This window comes from Betta splendens, chromosome 4 (assembly GCF_900634795.4).
Source record: "Betta splendens chromosome 4, fBetSpl5.4, whole genome shotgun sequence".
In the NCBI taxonomy this organism is placed as follows: domain Eukaryota; kingdom Metazoa; phylum Chordata; class Actinopteri; order Anabantiformes; family Osphronemidae; genus Betta; species Betta splendens.
In genome coordinates this window covers 10,935,828-10,956,591 of record NC_040884.2, presented here as the reverse complement: position 1 = coordinate 10,956,591, position 20,764 = coordinate 10,935,828, and the positions used below count along the sequence as shown (strand labels likewise).

General features: G+C 39.1%; 1 protein-coding gene and 1 long non-coding RNA gene across 3 annotated transcripts; one reads left to right on the top strand and one right to left on the bottom strand.

Annotated features, from left to right (window-relative positions):
- Positions 1-1,618: 1,618 nt before the first annotated feature.
- On the bottom strand, positions 1,619-11,070 carry LOC114854323 (uncharacterized). The gene is made up of 4 exons (XR_003785760.2): positions 10,881-11,070; positions 10,353-10,443; positions 9,806-9,947; positions 1,619-6,812 (listed from the first exon to the last, which is right to left on the bottom strand). It is a non-coding gene; the product is annotated as an uncharacterized LOC114854323 (long non-coding RNA).
- Positions 10,358-19,544, top strand: cul2 (cullin 2). 2 transcript variants are annotated; one of them, XM_029148596.3, is made up of 21 exons: positions 10,358-10,512; positions 11,318-11,456; positions 11,709-11,811; positions 11,903-11,997; positions 12,511-12,616; positions 13,096-13,178; positions 13,830-13,926; positions 14,141-14,251; positions 14,531-14,693; positions 14,786-14,910; positions 15,244-15,351; positions 15,617-15,676; positions 15,762-15,890; positions 16,029-16,115; positions 16,237-16,389; positions 16,467-16,544; positions 16,649-16,715; positions 16,931-17,133; positions 17,933-18,034; positions 18,136-18,252; positions 18,829-19,544. In XM_029148596.3, exons 2-21 carry the CDS (start codon positions 11,338-11,340, stop codon positions 18,958-18,960), a joined length of 2,238 nt encoding a protein of 745 aa, XP_029004429.1. In that variant the 5' UTR covers positions 10,358-10,512; positions 11,318-11,337; the 3' UTR covers positions 18,961-19,544. The 2 variants fall into 2 exon arrangements, with proteins under 2 accessions (XP_029004429.1, XP_029004428.1); XM_029148595.3 differs by lacking the exon at positions 10,358-10,512 and adding an exon at positions 10,539-10,801.
- Positions 19,545-20,764: the final 1,220 nt, after the last annotated feature.

The following is a 20,764-nucleotide window of genomic DNA, read 5'->3' as shown; positions in this document are numbered from 1 at the left end:
AATCGGACATAAACCAAAACATTTCTTATGTTAAATATATAAATATATTAAACATGTTTAAGATGGCATTCGATTTTAGGGATTTGTTTAATGACTCTAAATAGTGTTTGTCTTTGCTATGTTGATAAACGTTTACATTAGTTTCTTTCCAAAATTAAATGATTCGGAATCACTGCAATATATACCGGTTGTGTGTTTGTCAAATTGGGAAAATGTCCGTAGGTTTTTCCTTCTATAGACACCTAGAGGAATTAAATTTCCGAAAGTCCGTAAACACAGCTTAAACTCATACATCACTTCGGCTTCAAAGAAAATGTTCCGGTTCAAGTAGGTGGTTACTACTGTGTAATGGGAGTGGGGTAAAATATGTGAAGAAAATGTATTAGACAATGTAAACACAATTCTATAGGAATTATATGCAATAAATATATATATTAATTTGCGGTTCCCTTCTTCCCTTCCCTGTTCGTGTGTCTGTTTATTTTTTGATCCTGACGGATGAATGGCTAATCTAAACAAGGCTTAGTTTACCTTTATCTGAGTAAAAACTTTCTTGCTGTGCCAGACGATATCTACACAATGGCGTCTCAGCTAAAGAATGTCAGACGTGACAGTCTTTTGTCGCGTTGCAGCAGCACAGCCTGCTGGTACACACAGCCCACATATAATTTTTAAAATATATCTATTCGTATATCACAGCCTGAAAAATCTGTGCTTTAATATGTCAATGTAATTATGTTAACATTTACAGGCAATTGTTCGAAAAGCTTCAACACAAACGTCTGCAGGGTCTGTAACTACGCTTATAGTACATCGTATTTCCTTTGCCTCACTGTCACATTCTTTAGACCTTGGTCTTTATCACCGTGGAAGTTGACTGTATTTTGTAACAGACTGGATAAGAAGATTTTATTTATTTCCTATTTTTTCTTTGTATACTTTTCTTAAATGTCATGTCATCAAGCTGGTGGTGAAACATATTGTTTTTTCATTTCCCTATTTTTGCTCTGGGTTCTTTCTTCGAAAGCAAATGACAGGAAATGTGTAAATACATTTAACAGCAGGACCACAAGTGTTTAGTTAGTGTTTGTCTGTGTGGGGGTCCACATAAGTAAACTATCTCTTCTCTATCTATCTCTAAGTCTTTAAGACACTACACAGTCCACACAATGCTGGTTGTGCCTCCCCTCATAGAAATCAATGTAGAGCTGTCTTTTAAAGAATTATTAAGTTTGTTAGGCCTGTCCTTGGACCCCTCAGTCACCTGGCTGCTGGACTTGTAGTCGGTGATGGTCCTCATCCCCCTCCACACTTCCCCGGTGTTGTTGTTCTGAAGTTTGTGTTCCAGTTTCTTCTTGTAGGACTCCTCCCCCCTATCTGATTTTGACTGACAGCTTTCTCTGGACACTCGTGGCTGCCTCCCTGTCCCCTGATCTGGATGTTTCTATGTGCCTTTGATATCATGAGTAAACCATGGTTTGTTGTTAGGAAAGCAGTGAAAGGTTTCATCCGGTGCATGGGTGTTAACGCAGAAATTTATATAATCTGTGATGCAGTCTGTCCGTCCATCAAGGTCCTTGTGGTGGAAATTTTCCATAAAGAAGTAGATGAGAGAGAGTTGTCCTTTTGTGCAATTTATTGAAATAATAAAGAAACAAAAACCAGCTGGGGAGATCAGTGCACACACCACGAAGGTGTGATGCAAAGAGCCCACGATCCTCAAGTTGCTTCTGCCTTTTAGCTTCTCTGTCCGACTAGGGTGGAATGTCTTTCTAACCCAATCAAATTACATGCACCATCTCCTCCCTGTCGCAGTGTGTGTGAAGATATTTACTTTCTCACACCTGCATCGCTGACGTCCAACTATCTGTGAGAAAGGAGCACCAAGTCTCAACAGACAGAGACACAACTCCCCGACCTTGGGTTTGGGAGCTAGAGTTGAGAGTCTATCAGGCAGAGACAACCATTGAACAATCTAGGTGAAATGTCAAATGCATACAGTAAGACAAAACATAAGATATTAATTGCAGAACATAAGTCATAAATCATATAATAACTGCATAGAAGTAAGGAAGACACATAGAAATAAGGAAGAGACAATTTTTGCCATAACACTCCCCCCTTTTGATTACACATTAATCAACCACTAAGAAGAAAAATTGTCAACATCACATTCTGTAATAATAAAAGATCCTTGCAAATGAAACAATAAGGGTATTAACTCATCAAGATTCAAAATACACCTTCACATAAAATGGAAGTAACTAAGGGACAAAAGGTTGGGAGCTGTTTTTGGGTAGTTATACAAGAATAACCTCTGTATTGGCATGTGAAGAAAATAAGCTCATAATCATATTTGTATCAGATTATATTTTGTGATTAGATAGCCTAAGATCATCGTCAAAGTCATTAAGTAAATTAGAGTTGGGGTTTTTGAACATAGTGCATTGTGTCATCTCATACGAGAGTGTTGCTGAGGTCGCACGCATGATGAGACCTCTAACCAGTGGGATAACGCAAAAACCAAACAAGAGAATCACAGCCATCACAATAATAAAGGAAACAGCTGTGGACATGAGAACAGATTTCCATTTTCCAGACATTTCGTCTAGCCAATTCCAAGAGGAAGAACCTATACCAGAGTTAGCTGAGATTCTGAAGGCCGTGGAGCGCCTTCGCCACAATACCATTAGAATCAGTGTTATTCAGGATGTAAGTACAACATGCGTCTCCAAACATAACACAACCGCCTTTTTTCTCTGCTAACAACGTGTCTACGGCCATTCAATTGTAATGTAATAAAGATAATTAATGTATGATAGCCATAGGTTTCCGGTGGGGTTCTGTATCATATAATCTTAAGATAGATTTCATGCTTTCGGATCTTTAAATGTACATTTGCGTCTAGAGCAAATAGGAGATTCAGGGATTTAACCAGAATGATGATGCATATTTCCGCTTCTGTTGTCTTTCATCTGTAGATGAAGGATAGAACTAATTGTAGCAGTGAATAAAGTGATTGTGAGCAAATTAAACACCAAGTCAACTTCAGGATATTTAAACTCAGTGTTGTTGTTGTTGTGAATTTTCTCATTCAAAAGTAGTGTGTAAAGTTACATAGAAACATCATATGATAAAGACAACAATCCATGTAACATAAAATGAAGTTTAACAAAACAAGGTTACAATTGATGTCTTGTAACAATCTGCTTCTTCCTGTTGAACAGTAGCGTTAGATTGTTTCCAACCTGTGTGTTGAAGTATTGTCAGTTCGTTGGAGTTCTTCAGGTTGTGATCAGCTGATCACAGAGACATTTGGGATTCGTTATCACCGCCAGGTTTCCTCCCAATGTCGTCTGAGTCACTGTCACTCCCATGATGTGAAGAGTCTACACGTCGTCCAGCGTCGGCAACTCAAGGCTGCTCGTGTGTGTGTTTTCTCAGGAGCGTGTGTGTAGATGTATGGTCTGATAGTGTGATTCACCGGCGCAGCTTCAGGCGGCGCTTGGCTCACACCTTTAGCTGAACGGTCAACGCAGCCTCGCCTCAGTGCGTGTGTGAGCACAGCGAGGGTCGTCCTTCTCAGTTCTTTATGTCAGTGGTGGTTTTCTCCGTGTGGTGTAGATGGAGGGTCGTCTGTCGGATCCGGGACCTTCCTGGATGGAGTTGATCCAAGTCGCTCTTTCTGCGACATTCACAGTCGTGTTGGTCGTCAGAAGGACCTGGAAGGGGCTTCGCCACCGTTTGGAGTCCCAGCGCTTCCTCCTGAACTCCTTAACGATCGCCAGTCCCCTCGTTGGATGGTGTAATGGTCCTGTCGCCTGTTTTCACCTGTTGGGAAATCTGAATTATGGGGAAAAGGTGTTTGGGCGGCACGGCTGCCATCAGGCCTAAACCAGACTCCATGGCTACAGGTGGAACCATGCGTCAGCCAGAGTCTGCGTTCCTGTGAGGTAGAAAATGTTTAAAGCACAGGGAGATGAGGAAGGAAAGGATAGAGAGAGTTGGAGAGGGAACAAGAGGAAACGAGGATCAGGAGAGGGAGGGGTTGTTGGGCAGCGACCTTCGCAGCAGCGTCTGCAGCTGCATGTCGACAGAAACAAAGTCGTCACTGATGTTGGACAGTTACAAACAGCATTAGCTGTAAGCAGCAGGACAGCGTCCAGCAAAGCAGAACCTAATCATGAAGTGAGATAGGTTTGCAATCAGACTTCAAAAGCTTCCCATGCTTCCAAGGAGAACCAACGTGTGACAAGCATCTGTGGAGTCTGTAGATGGTAACAGTCTCTCCTTCTGCTAGTTTACTAGCTTCAGTCAATACGATCAACTCTGCAGCCTGAGCAGAGCAGTGTCTTTGCAAAGCGCCAGACTTCACGACGGACTCTTGATAGTAATTTTCAGCATGTTGAGCAAGGTGGTGTTGTATCTAAGCCATCTGGCTGTAGAAAGATGTGATCTATTCCAAAAGAATCAAAGACAGTATGAGGACAAAAGAACAGAAGTCGTACAACCTGATTTCTCATCCACTGTTTGAGTGAAAGGTCGCGTAGGGTCAGATCAGGGAGACCCAAAGTAGGAGTCGACTGAAGAGCAAGCATGAGGTCAGTGAACGTTGTTCAGCCTCAGACGTCCACGTGAGACAAGAAGTGGACGATGAAGACGTCTGCATCAGAACCCTGAGTGGGGCCTCAAAGACAGTAAAGTTAGGAATGAAAGTCCTACAATAAGAACAAAGACCTAGAAAAAACATCAGCTGTTTATACGTGCACGGTTTAGGCAGGTTTCAAATTGCTTTAACTCTGTTGGGTGAGATGGATTTGCCATCAGCTGTAATTACAATGACCCAGAAAATAACCTTTGTCTGAACAAAGTGTAATTTAGACAGGCTCTTTGTGGCCTGTAGCATCCAATGTTTCAGTATCTTAGCGGTGTCTGCAGTAACGCCATCTTTGGCTCCTTTAAGAGGGTGGTGTTGTTTACATGGTCTGTGGTCAGATTTAGGTGTGATGACCACTGGTTCACATCCTCTGATCAAACCTACATCATGTCTGTGTGTGAGCCACAGGGAAACAGCGCTTCCTGTAAGGCTGAGTGTTGGCTCAGAGCGTCCTCTGAAAAATGAAAATAAAAACATGTAGTGTGTCATTAGAATGTGGAGGTACCAAGTTCACTGTTTGCTGCACATAACAGGCAGAATAAAAATAAGTTTTCTAAAACTATGCAAAGTAGGTGAATACGTCACATGGGGTCAGAAGTCGTTCACCAGTCTCCACCCCGTTCACATCTGTTCACGAAAGGACCCACGTCCTGCGTCTGTCTCCATCATGTTTTCACAGAGGGACGTGTGGAACTGTAGAATAAACATCAAAAATCTTTTTTGTTCGTTAGTAAAAAAAATCGCAAGCGCAGACCTGTGTTCATCCCAAAAGAGGGAAGTTGAGGTCAGTTTGTCAGTGTGTGTGTGTGTGTGTGTGAAATCATAAACAAGCTGTGATGCAGCCTGTGTGAGGGCCTCAGTTACAGCCCCCCCTCAGCAGCCAATGATAAGAGCACAGCTGAGCTGAAGTTAACACCAACAAAAGAGGGATTATTTAGAATGTCTGTAGATGTAACCTGCACTCCGTCTGGAGTGGAAATCAATCAAATATCTAAACTACATGAGATCTCTTCCTAAAAATTTAACTGGGCATAAATTTGAAAGCAACAATAAATCTCAAGGTGTCTCGCTGTCAGATGTTGCATAAGACAGTGAAAAAATAAGTTTTCTTTAATAGTCTGGTACGTACAGTAATTATTATTACTTCTCTCTAATAGTCGTCTTCCCTTTAATAGTCATTAATAGTCTGTTTCAGTCAGTCTCAGTCTTCCTATGGTCTGGTTTTGTTTTTTCTACAGTCTGTTTTGTTTTCCTATAGTCTGTTTTGTTTTTCTATAGTCTGTTTTGTTTCCTATAGTCTTCTAGTCTGGCCAGACAAACCTATATTGTGCACAAACCCTTTTAGAAACATGGAGGATTTTATTACTGAATTTGTTGCAAGTTAAAATAGTTTGAACCCATCAGACTGTAAAGTCATGCAGCAGTTGTCATTTAGCTGTTTGTCATAATTTGAAAATCACTCTGTGGGATTTTTTTGAGCAAAAAGCGATTCTTCATTGCGAGCAGATAAGCATGAACATGAATTTGAGCGTGTATCAGCTGTAAGCGTGTTTCTTCATTGCGTGTATGAATGTGTGTGTGTGTTTGCGGTACCGTCTTGTACGTCACGTGAAAAGGAACCGTCACCTTCCTCCTTCCCCAACCATCAGTCTGATGTGAGCGCCAGTGGGTGAAGCCTTTCAATGGGACAGTTGTTCCTCGATGACAGACCTTTCCTGGATCCTCGCATGCAGCTCTTTTGGGCCGATCACGTCTGAAGCCTCTCCTGTTGTTTCAACCAGTGTCTGTGTCAGAGCACGTCTTCTCTGCTGTTGCTCTGTCCTTGTTTTCCTTTGCTGATTGTCATAAGCAGGTGTCTGTGTCAGACACACACGCGTGTATGACACTTTCACGGCTTCAGAAGCTTCAGACACAGTCCTTTCATGCTGGTGCAGGGCTTGTAGTAGCTGGTTCATCTGATGAGCCCAGAACGTGATGGCTGCAGACGTTGTGGGAGTCTGTGAGGCGTCCATGCTGTGGTCTGTGTCCTCCAGCTGCTGTGGTGTCAGAGCTTCCACCCTGTTCTGGTTGTTGGTCGGCGCTTCTTCTCCTTCGGTTCTTCTGCTGATGGTGGGAAAGGAGTCCAGATCCGGATTTACCCTCATCGCGCTCAGTTCTGCATTAGGACAGAGAGCAGAAACAATGGGAGCATTTGATCTTGGCATGATATGTGTGTGTGTGGTGTATGTGTGTGTGGTGTATGTGTGTGTGGCAGAGTGCAAACAATTCTTCCCCAGAGTTGTTATCTCCTTTCTTTCCGTTACTTTCATCTTTTGTTTCTTTTAGGGCTTTAGTTTTGATAGTTTTGCTTTTTCAAGTATTTTCTTTTGTCTCTAATTTTTCTTTTAAGGTGCATATGTCCTTACACAAAGCGATTCTCCTTTTGAACCCATAACCAGTTTCCCACTCATGGAAACATGAAACGCACTAATAACCATATTTACTTTTTACTTTTATAATTACTTTTAATTTTGTAATGCTGCAGTCTGGTGGTGGAGACTTAGATCGCCCCGAACCCATCTTTCAGAGTCCCGGCGGTTTCCTGCCTTAGATTTTTATGTGTTCCGGCCGGAACCTTTTTTCGAAATTTCTCTTCCACGGACGTCTCCGTAGAAAGGGAACCGCTCAGATCAGCGACAGGGTTCTCGGAAGTGGTCCCTCACCGTCAGGCCCCTCTAAGACCCGGGTCCCTCGTATCTCAAAACCACTTCCCCCTGCAAACGCGCTCCGTCTTACAGAAGCCGTCTTTTATTTCCTTGTCCACACCCTTTGGACTGCGCTCAGATCTGCACACTGGTCTGTATCCTCAGTACAGACAAAACAAGCTCGGTCCCACGAGCCAACCCTTAGCAACCACCGTCTCGACCACCAGGGCAGACTTTGACCTAATTCATTTTACCCGAATATTAAATTTTTTAATTAAAAAAAAATTGTTTGGTCCTAATTATTATATTTTAGATGTTTTCAGCCACATAGTCGTTTTAGAAATATTATTATCTCTAGTCCTAGTTATGTTTTCTTTTATGTTTTTTCCCAAATTAAAAGGAATCTCTCTCACCGAGCCGAGCCAAATTAGGATTTGAGTTTGAATCTGAGTTCGTGGATCTCGTCAGAGGCGATCCAGACAGGTGAGCAGTCCTCCCAGCTCTGAATGTCTGTAGAGGTTTGGAGGCTGAGCGACACTAGTCCTCAGGACTATCGTCCCTGGTCACACCGTCCAGACGACCTGCCGCGGGATCCTGTTCGTGACGCCAATTTCTGTGGTGGAAATTTTCCATAAAGAAGTAGATGAGAGAGAGTTGTCCTTTTGTGCAATTTATTGAAATAATAAAGAAACAAAAACCAGCTGGGGAGATCAGTGCACACACCACGAAGGTGTGATGCAAAGAGCCCACGATCCTCAAGTTGCTTCTGCCTTTTAGCTTCTCTGTCCGACTAGGGTGGAATGTCTTTCTAACCCAATCAAATTACATGCACCATCTCCTCCCTGTCGCAGTGTGTGTGAAGATATTTACTTTCTCACACCTGCATCGCTGACGTCCAACTATCTGTGAGAAAGGAGCACCAAGTCTCAACAGACAGAGACACAACTCCCCGACCTTGGGTTTGGGAGCTAGAGTTGAGAGTCTATCAGGCAGAGACAACCATTGAACAATCTAGGTGAAATGTCAAATGCATACAGTAAGACAAAACATAAGATATTAATTGCAGAACATAAGTCATAAATCATATAATAACTGCATAGAAGTAAGGAAGACACATAGAAATAAGGAAGAGACAATTTTTGCCATAACAGTCCTCCCCATGAGGTTCACAGAGAGCCTCCCAGTCAGTGTCCTCAAAGCAGCTCTGCAGAGCAACACGGTCCCCATCTGTCTCTAAACTCCTGAATCAGATTTTTGTTTTGATTTTCCAGCACAGCCGCACATTTGGAATATTTTCTATTTTCTTCTACAGCTCAGATAATATTCTATGGTGGAACACAGAATATGTCCATGAAGATTTTGAGTCATTTCGGTGAAGTAATTTAGAAGCCATATGAACTTCTTTGTAGCAGGTGAAAATGCTCTGGTACCAATCCATGTAGCCCGATCAGTTTGTAAGTATCACTTCATACCTCCAATAAATAGACTCATTATGTGGACAAGGGAAGGACGAGTGATTAGGCTTGCTGTATGTGGGATTTGTTGGGTTTAGTCGTGTAAGGTCTTATACCTTACCTTGTAAAGTGCCTTGAGGCAACCTTGTTGTAATTTGGCGCTATATAAAAAAACTGAATTGAATTGAATTAGACGTGGAAGTCTCAACTACTCCAAATTTCACCTACCACCAGCATAGGGTTGTTCAGGGTGTCATTTACTGGAGATTTGTGATCTTTTTGAAATACCTACAAGTTAACAAACAAATACATCTATCTGGGACGTTGCTGGATTGAAATGTACTTGTTTTATTTCAGTGCAGATAATTTGTTGGCAAACAAATCCGATTAGGACAACATAAATTAAAGAATTACCATTTGTGTTCATAATTCCATGTTGGATCTTTCAATGAGCAGTGTGTGTGTGTGTGTGTGTGTGTGTGTGTGTGTGTGTGTGTGTGTGTGTGTGTGTGTGTGTGTGTGTAATTAGTTGCTTCCTTTGGTTTATCCTTCCCCATCCTGGAGCCATTGAATTTAATGTGTCCAAATCTAAGACTTGTTTAAGATAGCGCTGCCTCAGAAGCTGCCAGCTGTAGTAGTTTGCACTATATTTTTTAACTCTCTACTTCTTTTAGAAGTACTTCTGTTTCTTGGTCCTGTTTTACCATTTTCCTTTATTATGGCCAAATCCTGTTGCAAGAGCACACACAGAGAGACCAAGTTTATTGTGTTTGTGTTATGTTATTTGCTTAATAATTATTGATTCAATTATTGAGGAAATTGTTCGTGGCAATAATGTTGGTTACTTTTTATTTCCCTTCTATCTGTCTTTGTTGAGAACAATCATAAGTAGACCAAAAAATGTCCCTATGGGATTAATAAAGTTTTCGGAACCTTGAATATTGTGTGTCTTTCGGTAAAACTAGGTTATAATTGGTGGGGGTAGGTAACTTTCGGTTTATTTCGGTTACTTTCTGTTTTTGATGTTCCGCCATCTTGGCCCGTCATCATATCTGCAGCCTGGTCCTGCGCGACTTAATGCAGTGCGTAATCTCGGACGCCTGCCATCTCCTGGCTGGTTTCCAAGCAAGGCGCTGTTCATGTCTGATGAGCCTATTTAAAAAGCAAATTACATTTTCATTTTAAAACGGTACATCACCACAGATCTTTCCAGCCAATTCAATTTTTAATTCAGTTTTAGGGAAAGAATAATCTTGTGGAAACTTTACGCGACAAATTGCAGCTGCTTTACATAATTTCTATAAGAATTGTAAAAAGTTAGCTAACGTTAATGAAAGATTGCATTTGCTCTTTTTAGCCCAAGTACCAAGAACTGTAGCGATAACCTACAGAAATCCGTTGTTATGTATTTTATGCTTGAATCCTACGGGCTTTCCGTAGTTTTAGGACGTACCACTAATATACTAGTTTCTGTGGTTTATTCTTGGGTTGGTTAATAGTTATCTATAAATAGAAACTATTTGTAAAATTAAAATTATTTAAAGGGATTTTACTCACCACAAAGCAAATAGTTTGGTGATTAATTTATTCTTTTATTCTGATACACCCCCGTCTAATTCATTAGTATCATCCAAGAGGTAGGAAAGCCCTGTGAGACAAATTAAGCCAGTGACAGCGGAGAAACTTCAGTTTTATAGCAAGTAAATACTATACAGAGGTGCGTATTATTTAAAAGTCTTAGCTTGACATTAATAATATGGTTTGGTTAACAACAGTAACGTATTTTTCTGAGCTGTCAGTGCAAATGTGCTAGCGATAGCTTAGCTATCCCTATGCTAGCTCACTAGATGCTAGCTGATGTTTGAAACTGTTAGGAATTAAGCAGGAAGAAGTAGCATGCTAGTTAGCTTTTAAGCTAGCCATTCTATTTTTGGGATTTGCGTTCCGCAAGCTGGTGCCCTGCCTTTACCTGCCTTTATAATGGTTATAAGAGAGCTGTTCATATAGTAAGTAAGAGTAACAACGAGTTTTGACACCTATGTTAAGTAGCTATCAAGAATGTAATTTGCAAGAATGTATCTATACCTTGCACTGTTTTCCCTGACGCAAAATCAACTGGTATGAATGACGAGAAACCACTGAGGGCCTAGTTTCCTAAATTCAACTAATATATGCAATTGATCTGGCAATTTGATAGTATTGATACTTAAGGGGTACCAACAATTCATTGTAGATGAATGTTTGAATTACCTTTACGAGTTTTATCATACTGTTTAACACATCTGTTGCTACCATAGTACCGTGGGTCTCTTAAAGTAGGATATTTATCATTAATTTAATTGTGGTTATCCATGTAACCCTGGCCACACATCATAACAGGTGACCAATGTAGTTAAACTTTAATTGTTACTATTTTAGATTGGTATTGTTTTAGGAATACCCCTTAAAATTGTATAATAACATTGTGATAAAGATACTGAAATCCAAAACGTTTTGTCTTTATTCCTATGTTTTTATCTCAGGCTGAAAGAGAAACTGTACCATGTCCTTAAAGCCGCGAGTGGTGGATTTTGATGAAACATGGAACAAGCTACTGACGACAATCAAGGCTGTTGTGATGCTCGATTATGTGGAGAGAGCCACATGGAATGATCGGTTCTCGTATCCTGCAATTAATTGCTCCATATTGAAAGTTTCAGTTCTTGGTTTTGGGGAAGTCACATAACTGCTCATTACAGTAAAGCTACCTTTTTACATGAAGTGATATGTATTCGCCCCATTAATTCGCATACTTCAGTTATGTTTTGCGAATAGTTGAAATACCTAAAATGGCATCTAGTCTAGTTTTACATTATATGTTCATCCAATGTTCCTGATTAGTTCCTTATTATTTATCCTAAACTTTGACATTAGTGACATTTATGCCTTGTGTGTTGCGTACCCAGAACCTTTGGGTGAAAGATTATACACAGAGACCAAGATGTTTCTTGAGAATCATGTCCGGCAGTTGTACAAGGTAAGCATTTGAAGAAACACATTGACTGTATTTTCTTTTAGCTTATATCTGCATGTGTTGTTAGTAACACATGTCAACACATTTATTCTAGAAAGTCCTTGACTCCGAGGAGAAGGTTTTAGTGATGTACCACAGATACTGGGATGAGTACAGCAAAGGAGCTGACTACGTAGACTGCTTGTACAGGTAACATTGCTGTCAATTATGACCACTGTTTCTTGTTGGTTTGTTGTTTGCAATATTTAATTCGTATTTGTCTTCTTTTTGAAGTCTAATTCTTTTTTTATGTTGCCGAGTTGTTCTTAAGATTGTCAATTTGTCAGTTTACTTAAAATATAAATCAGGAAATCATAATGTAAAATGCAGAGAAGCATGTGGTATATTCTTAATCGGTACTCCCATGGTTAGTTTTCAGATCTATTTTTATGTGTACTTCTGACAAAACTGTCTTTGCATACACACTTCCTTTTTGATTTATTATGTCAGCACAAGCGAGAGGGAAAATAACGTTCAAGTAGTGACATAGTAGTGTTCAGTTCCTAATATAGAACAGGGTTATTTAACATCCTAAATAGATCTGTATATGTTTGCATCCTGCTGAAAACAAGTAATTCTTTGTTGGAGGCTAGAGGCTGGATAGTGTATGGATTTTCATAAACAGAATGTCTGGCACTTAACCCCTCCTCTCCCTTTTCTCAGGTATCTGAATACTCAGTTTATTAAGAAGAACAAGCTAACAGAGGCAGACCTACAGTATGGCTATGGCGGAGTTGACATGAATGAGCCACTCATGGAGATTGGAGAGGTACTGACTGGTAACATTTTCCTGCACTGAGTAACAATTGTAGAGTCACTAAGGCTATTGAAAAGAATGATGGACCTTTTTTAAAAAAACAAAAAAACACAATAATCATACAGTAATTGCGCTGCCTGTAGTCAATTGTGGTTGTCCCAAGAATAGTTGCTGGTTGACATGTACACTTAGGAACAGGGATGTTAGAAGAAGAAAAGATTTTGGACTAGTCTTTCATTAGTCTGTCGATGTATTGCCAATTGCCACATTGAGGATAGACGAGAAAATAATTCCATGAGAAGACTAGACTAGAATGAGACTAACAAGTAAATCATTTTTTGAATGACATGCAATCTACTCACACATTCACAATCTTCCAGTCGTTCATGATTGACATATTGGGTAGTGGAGCCTTATATCATATCGTATCATATCATTATAGAATTATATTCCACTGTTGTGAAATGCTGTCTTTTTAATTGTTGTTGTAGCTGGCACTGGATATGTGGAGGAAGCTGATGATCGAACCCCTTCAGGCTGTCCTCATCCGGATGTTGCTGAATGAAATTAAAAAGTATGTTTTCTTTTTTACAAAACAGAGTCAGCTTGGCTCCCTGTACCACAAGTCTGTAGTATCACTTTACTGAGTTTGAAATATTTATACTTTAGACATATGTAGAAAATTAAATTAAATTTAGGCGAAAATAACACAATGCCTAATCAGTAGTTAACTAGTGGCCAAATATAGTTGACTAGTTCTTATCAATTACCACATCAAAATTTAAATTTAGTCAAAAACCTTTTCTACTGTTATTGTTTGACTTGAGATCAGTAAAAACAAAATTAAGTAATAATAATCAATTTTAATTTTGGTTGAAAACAACTGCAATTAGTTTATTTTCCAAAATCATTCAGCACTATTTGCGTTATCTAAAAATAGCTGTCCCAATGTGACAAGTTTAGCTGCCAAAGGGACTTTAATAAAGTACTACATTAAGGATCCAAACACTTTCAAATCATAGATTTCAGCTTTTGATTTTTCTTGGTGGATCATAATTTTTGTGCTTTGAAATTGCTTTTTTTTTTTTTTCATTTTTTACCTCCGGTTGAATCCATCCGAAAGTGATTAAAAAAAAGTTTACATGTCTGAAAATCTGGCTTCCAGTATTTAACCTGCACCTAAGCCAGTGTTCCCACTAGGTTAACATCATCTTTTGTTCTTCAGTGATCGTTGTGGTGAGAACCCCAACCAAAAGGTAATCCATGGGGTTATCAACTCCTTTGTTCATGTTGAACAGTACAAGAAGAAATTCCCACTAAAGGTATGCTATTTGAAATAACATGTTCCCAGCTGTTTAACTAGGCCTGTGTATATCTATATATCGGTAGACAAAGGTTTCCCCGTGAACTCACTGGTCACTGGCATAGCTGTCCAATCTAATGTTTTTTTAAGAATTCACTGCAGATATTCTGTACTTTATTGATTGTGAAGTTACAAATGCACAGTATGAGTATTTTCCACTAAATATTTTGCAGTTTTATCAGGAAGTCTTTGAAGGGCCATTTCTCATAAAAACTGGAGAGTATTACAAACAGGAAGCCTCCAATCTGCTGCAAGAATCGAACTGCTCACAGTATATGGAGAAGGTAGGTTGGGTGGAAATACTCCAATCCTATTTTACCGTTTTGGGTAGCACTGGCACACAATCCAAATAAGTTTAATATCAGCCATTTAGAATAGAATAGAAAACCTTTATCGTCCCACGATGTGGAGATTAAATTAATCATTATTGATTAAATTAATCATAAAAATATTTCAATTTAAAGGACGTGTTCAACAGTTTGTACGGTTAAGTATTTTGTAAATGGAAAATAGTGTTCTACTTTGAGAACCATGTTGCATTAAGTTCCATTGGCTTTCTCCAGGTTTTGGCACGGTTGAAAGATGAAGAAGTGCGATGTCGGAAATACCTGCACCCTAGCTCCTATGCCAAAGTCATCCATGAATGCCAGCAGAGGATGGTGGCAGATCATTTACAGTTCCTGCACGGAGAGTGCCAGAGCATCATTCGGCAAGAGAAGAGAGACGGTCAGTCCAGTGTGTTGAAATGCATTGATCTAATTTGAAAAAGTCATGTTTCGAAGAAATCTGAGGTAATGTGTGGTGTTGTTCTTGTTCAGACATGGCCAACATGTACACACTGCTGCGGGCTGTATCTAGTGGGTTGCCCCACATGATCCAGGAGCTGCAAGTTCACATCCATAATGAGGGCATTCGAGGCACCAGTAACCTCTCTCAGGAAAATGTTAGTAATTTTAGGTAGCACTAAAGCTTATGTGTACCCATAGTTGTTGTGGATTTTTAAGCTTTACTGTTTTCCCTCTCTTGTAAAGAGCTTTAAAATATGACACGTTACTTTTATTTATGTGTGCTTCTAGCTTAATTTTACAGAATTATTTTATTTTATTAAAAGAAACCTGTAATACCTCATAATAATAATAATGTATTTTTGGTAATTTTAAACTAGGGGTCTAACCTTACGGACCCCGGTAGCGTAAAGGGAAATAGGCTCTGGGGTCCATCTGTCTGGAGTAATGGTATTTTGTCATTTTCCCACTTCCTCTTATATGCGTTCTAGATGCCAACACTGTTTGTGGAGTCAGTGCTAGAGGTTCACAGTAAATTTGTTCAGCTCATTAACACCGTTCTAAATGGAGATCAGCACTTCATGAGTGCACTTGATAAGGTATTTGTCCCCTCAGCCTTCACATTCACTAATCATAGCGTTCACTAAAGGTCAAATATTGTTTAAATTTATTGCCTGTAATTAAAACCGCAATCATAAATGTGTTAAAAGTACATTACATGATTAATTCCATTACTAAAATAAGAAATATTATATGTGTGTGTATATATATATATATATATATATATATATATATATATATATATATATATATATATATATATATATATAATTATTATAAAAACATTTTCTCCTCCTTTCTTAGGCTTTGACGTCTGTGGTGAACTTTAGGGAGCCAAAGTCCACCTGTAAAGCCCCTGAACTTGTAAGTATACACACACACACACACACTACACGTTCCATAATTTTCACATCACCTTGACCTCGAAATGCTTATTCCTGGTATGCAGCTGGCAAAATACTGTGACAATCTGCTGAAGAAATCTGCAAAGGGTATGACTGAGAATGAGGTGGAGGACAAGCTGACCAGTTTCATCACAGTGTTCAAGTATATCGACGACAAGGACATCTTTCAAAAGGTACAGTAAATGAAACAAACGTTTTTGAAGGATTCACTCATGTTTCATGAAAGACCTTGAAGCTAAAACTACTTAAAGATGTTTCAGTTGATATATACTGATAAGTTCTTGTTGTTTGTCCTATTATTTCTTTCGTAGTTTTATGCCAGAATGTTAGCAAAGCGGTTAATACATGGTTTGTCATTGTCAATGGATTCAGAAGAAGCTATGATCAACAAACTAAAGGTAAATTTATGGAATGAACTAAGCCTTTCAGTCTAAAATATTGGATGAAAATGGATCCATTGTTCTGCTGACATGTTCATGAAATTTTTTGTTTCCCCCATTCTTTGGTTATAACTTGCAGCAAGCTTGTGGCTATGAGTTTACAAGCAAACTCCACAGAATGTACACAGACATGAGCGTGAGTGCTGACCTCAACAACAAGTTTAACAATTTCATAAAGACACAAGAGACAGTAGTGGACCTCGGCATCAGCTTTCAGATTTATGTGTTACAGGTGAGGAGGATTCTGTCTAGACAGATGTCATTGAGAGTATGTCACCTCATCTGTTTATTTGTGCTATGCATTTGCAGGCTGGAGCCTGGCCTCTCACGCATGTCCCCTCCTCTACCTTTGCCATTCCTCAAGAATTAGAAAAAAGTGTGCAGATGGTGAGTATGCTTTTTGAAGCATAGCTGAATTGAATGTGGTAAATGTTTGCTTTGGTTATAGAAGCACCCTTTAAAATAAATTCTTTGTTCACCTGTTTTTACAGTTTGAGTTGTTCTATAATCAGCACTTCAGTGGGAGGAAGTTGACTTGGCTGCACTATCTTTGCACAGGTAAGACAACACACAGGTATAGGATTACTTAACGGTATCTTCAATGTAAAAAATATGCCTGTTCTAGCTATTGTCTGAAAGTGTTATTTTCATTATAGAGAGTTAGACGTAGTTCATCAAAATACCTAACATAATCAGAGTAGCAAGATTTAGTCAATAGTTTAATCAACGTGGAAAGAAGGTGAATTTAAATCAAGTGCAAATGTTGCTTACAGGAGAGGTGAAAATGAACTACCTGTCCAAGCCGTATGTTGCAATGGTGACTACGTACCAGATGGCAGTGCTGCTGGCCTTTAACAACAGCCAGACGGTGAGCTACAAGGAACTGCAGGACGGCACCCAGATGAACGAGAAAGAGCTGCAGAAGACCATCAAGTCGCTGCTGGATGTCAAGATGCTAAACCATGACTCACAAAAGGTGCAAACACTGAACTCAATAGAATATGTATTTGAACACAATTCCTTGTCTGGTCCTTAATGTTTGTTAATGTCAAAATAGTGATTTGCCTTTAATTTTTAAGGTCAGCTCATAATTTTTGTTGGCCCACTGATCTGAGCGAACCTAAGGATGCATATATCTTTCTATTCATACATCTGAGAAGATACATTCAAAAATGTGCTCTAGGGCTGTTGTTTATTATTTATAGGTCAACCTTCGTTCAGATGTGTTTATAAAAAATTTAAAAATATCTGGGTTATTTGATGTAATTTGCCATGTAAGCTGGATCTGCTGAATCGCCTGCATGCCCATTTTGACCCCTCGGCAAACTTGTCCTCTAACTTCCTATTTCCTAGTACAAAATGTGACTAATGAGCAAAGATATCCTACAGTAGTTCTGTAAGTTGCAGGACATCTTATTAAAAAAAAAAAAAGAAAAAGGAGAAACAATACTGATACTATATGATAGCAGTAACCTTCTCCTTTGGCTATAATTCTCAACAGCAGGTAGGTAAATAAATTCAAAGCTGCACCATATCCCAATCAAGTACAGTAATATCCAAAGCATATACTCTATAGCAGGGGGAATGAAAAGTTATTTGGATTGTGTTCAAATTCTTTTGTACAATTTGCATGATAGAAATGCTAACTAGAGTGTGTATTTGTGTGTTGCCTTTGACTGATGGAAATGAGACAAGACATAGGGGCACCCTTTACATATAAATCAAAGCAACAATGATTATTTGAATACTACATCTCTGGCTTTTCTGCTTTACAGGAGGAGATTGAAACCGAGTCTACATTTTCACTAAATATGAGTTTCAACAGTAAAAGGACGAAGTTTAAGATAACAACATCAATGCAAAAGGACACACCACAGGTCCGACAAGTGATTGTCCATTCTTTAGTCCATTTCCAACTTTGCTGTAGCTTTGTGTTTTGAGATATATTGATCCTGTCAAATGTTGTTCTCATGTTTAGGAAATGGAGCAAACAAGGAGCGCTGTAGATGAGGACCGCAAAATGTATTTACAAGCTGCTATAGTGAGAATTATGAAGGCCCGAAAGGTGCTCCGTCACAATGCCCTCATCCAAGAGGTGAGTGCAAATCCAGTGATTCTGGTGAAGTAGATGTCTTACCAAGATCTCTGTACGGAGTGAAAATTAAAATCTCTGTAGTAAATTAAAAAAATTTTAAAATGCAAACAGTAAATTTAACTTTGTCATTACCCAAGATGTGCGCACCAACAGCATGTTGGAGGACATTTTTTGAAACGCTTGAGGTCTCCAACAATGTATGTTGTCTTAGCCTTGATATGCTTCTAACACTTCCCTGTATTTCTGTTTTACACTTGGAATGCTCTCATGAATTCTTCAGTTTATACAAGGCACATAATAATAAATTCAGGCTTCCTAAATAGGCAGCAAAACATTTGACTTAAGAAGAAAGAAGTCCAAATGCCATTGCTCAACCTCTAGACGCCCTTGCCTAGATTTTTTTTTATAAGCAATTGTACCAAACAAAGACATTTGTATACAGCTGATTTCTTATGCTTAATGAGGATCTAAATGAAAAATATTCTTTTTGCATTGTTTTTTAACTGCACATTATTCTTGTGCTGTTTACATCCAGAGACTAACACTTCTTCATTTCTCAATTATCCCTGTGTGCAGGTCATCAATCAGTCCAAAGCCAGGTTCAACCCCAGTATCAGCATGATTAAGAAGTGTATTGAAGTGCTTATTGACAAGCAGTACATTGAACGAAGCCAGATCTCAGCAGATGAGTACAGCTACGTGGCATAGGTGGAGGAGCCGAGCCACACAAACACTGGGCTGTGTGACTGACCGAGACGTACATCAACAACAAAGCAGACTCATTTATCCATGTAGGCTTCAGACTGTCACTGTCTACTGTGATCCTGTTTGGAGACCTAAAGCAGGACCGGTGCCTTCATCTTCAAAAGGTCATCGTGTCACATTAAGACACCACACATCCCCACCCCAGCCACCTCTTGATTTTAAGCTGTTTACAATATCACCAGTGCCACGCATTTGTGCGTTAAGCAAGTAAAAGAAAATGCCTGTAGGCGTGGAAAAGGAAAGATGGTAAAAGTATACTAGTCCACCAACAAAAAAGAAAAACTGCCGAAAGAGCTAGTTGTGACATCAATGACAAATTGGTGGCTACATATTAAAAACATGCTTTCTTTTGTCACAGTTGCAGTTGTTGTGTGATTATTTTTCTTTCTTTGTTAAATGTACTTAAGTTAGGAAAAAACTATTGTAATAAAACTGGTATACTGACTATTGTATCTACTTTCAATTATAAAGAAAAGGTGACAAACATGATCTTGCTGCTTGTCAATAAATAAATATAAACACTGAAAGGTTTTATGTAAACATTTGTGTGCTGATACAAATTACAGTGCATTACTACACATCTCACATTACAGTACAGCTTCCTAACTCTCTTCATCCTTCACACCAATATGCTGTAGTATTGGTAAGAGTATATTTCAACAACCATGAAGCGTGTGAATCACAACTGGGTGAAACCTAAACCCCATTGAAGATTCAAACCTGAAATCAAATGAAAGGCAAACTGAACAGGTCCACTTCCACAAATTACCTACCAGACTTGTGTACTGTAGAGTTTTATGCAAGTGCATGCAAAGGATTTGCTCTTGGGCCACAATAACTGCTGCTTAACCCTTAACCATCTGCATTTAAAAAAGCTTAGCATGGTGTATTTAATTTTTATTTAATTTTTTTTTTGATTGGGACAAACATAGTATGTCACCTCATCTGTTTATATACTATACTACTGAGATATTTATTTAGCTGCTGGTTGTATTATGATAAGGATGACCATGCTACCTCCACTTGGTTTCAAACTATAGTAATATTGAGGTTTATTTATGAAGAGTTTGAAGTTCATAGACCACTCAGTAGAATATAAAAAGGCTAATTAAAATTAAATTAAAATGAAATCATCTGACCCCCATATCCGGTCTTTTTTAAATACGTTTAAATCATATAATGAATCTGAATATGTATATTGTAAATAGACACAGGAGATTCATACAGGAGCTACAGATGTACAGTAGCAGCTGACAGTGTTTGGAGCTTTGGTTCAAATGTATTAGCTAGTACAAAACAACGTGGACGTGGTGCTAACAGCTGTCCATGGTGCTGATCGCAGAAAATACTTACAAACACACATGTCAGAGAGGAAGATCAAACATCATTTTAACTTGCAGAGCAGCTCCACAAAGGCAAGGAGCGTGGATGGAAGTAACATCTCTGCCATAGGCAACTGACTGTATGGGGCAATTTAAGGGACTGTGCAGTGTGTACACCTAAATTACAGCTGGGATAGGTTCTAGTGTACTCTGAAGGCTATTAGAGAATTGTTACCTTCAGTGATCTTGAGGTGCAATGGTAGATTGTCTGACTCCAGAAGGTTGTGTTTTTCAAATAATGTTGGGGTCATATTTTTTTAACATGCAGGGCTTTATTTGCACATTCAGGTCACTCTGTGGGGAATGTGGTCTAACTGGTTACATTATCATTGTCTGGTTTCTGCCTGGTTTCCTGTTTTATCTTG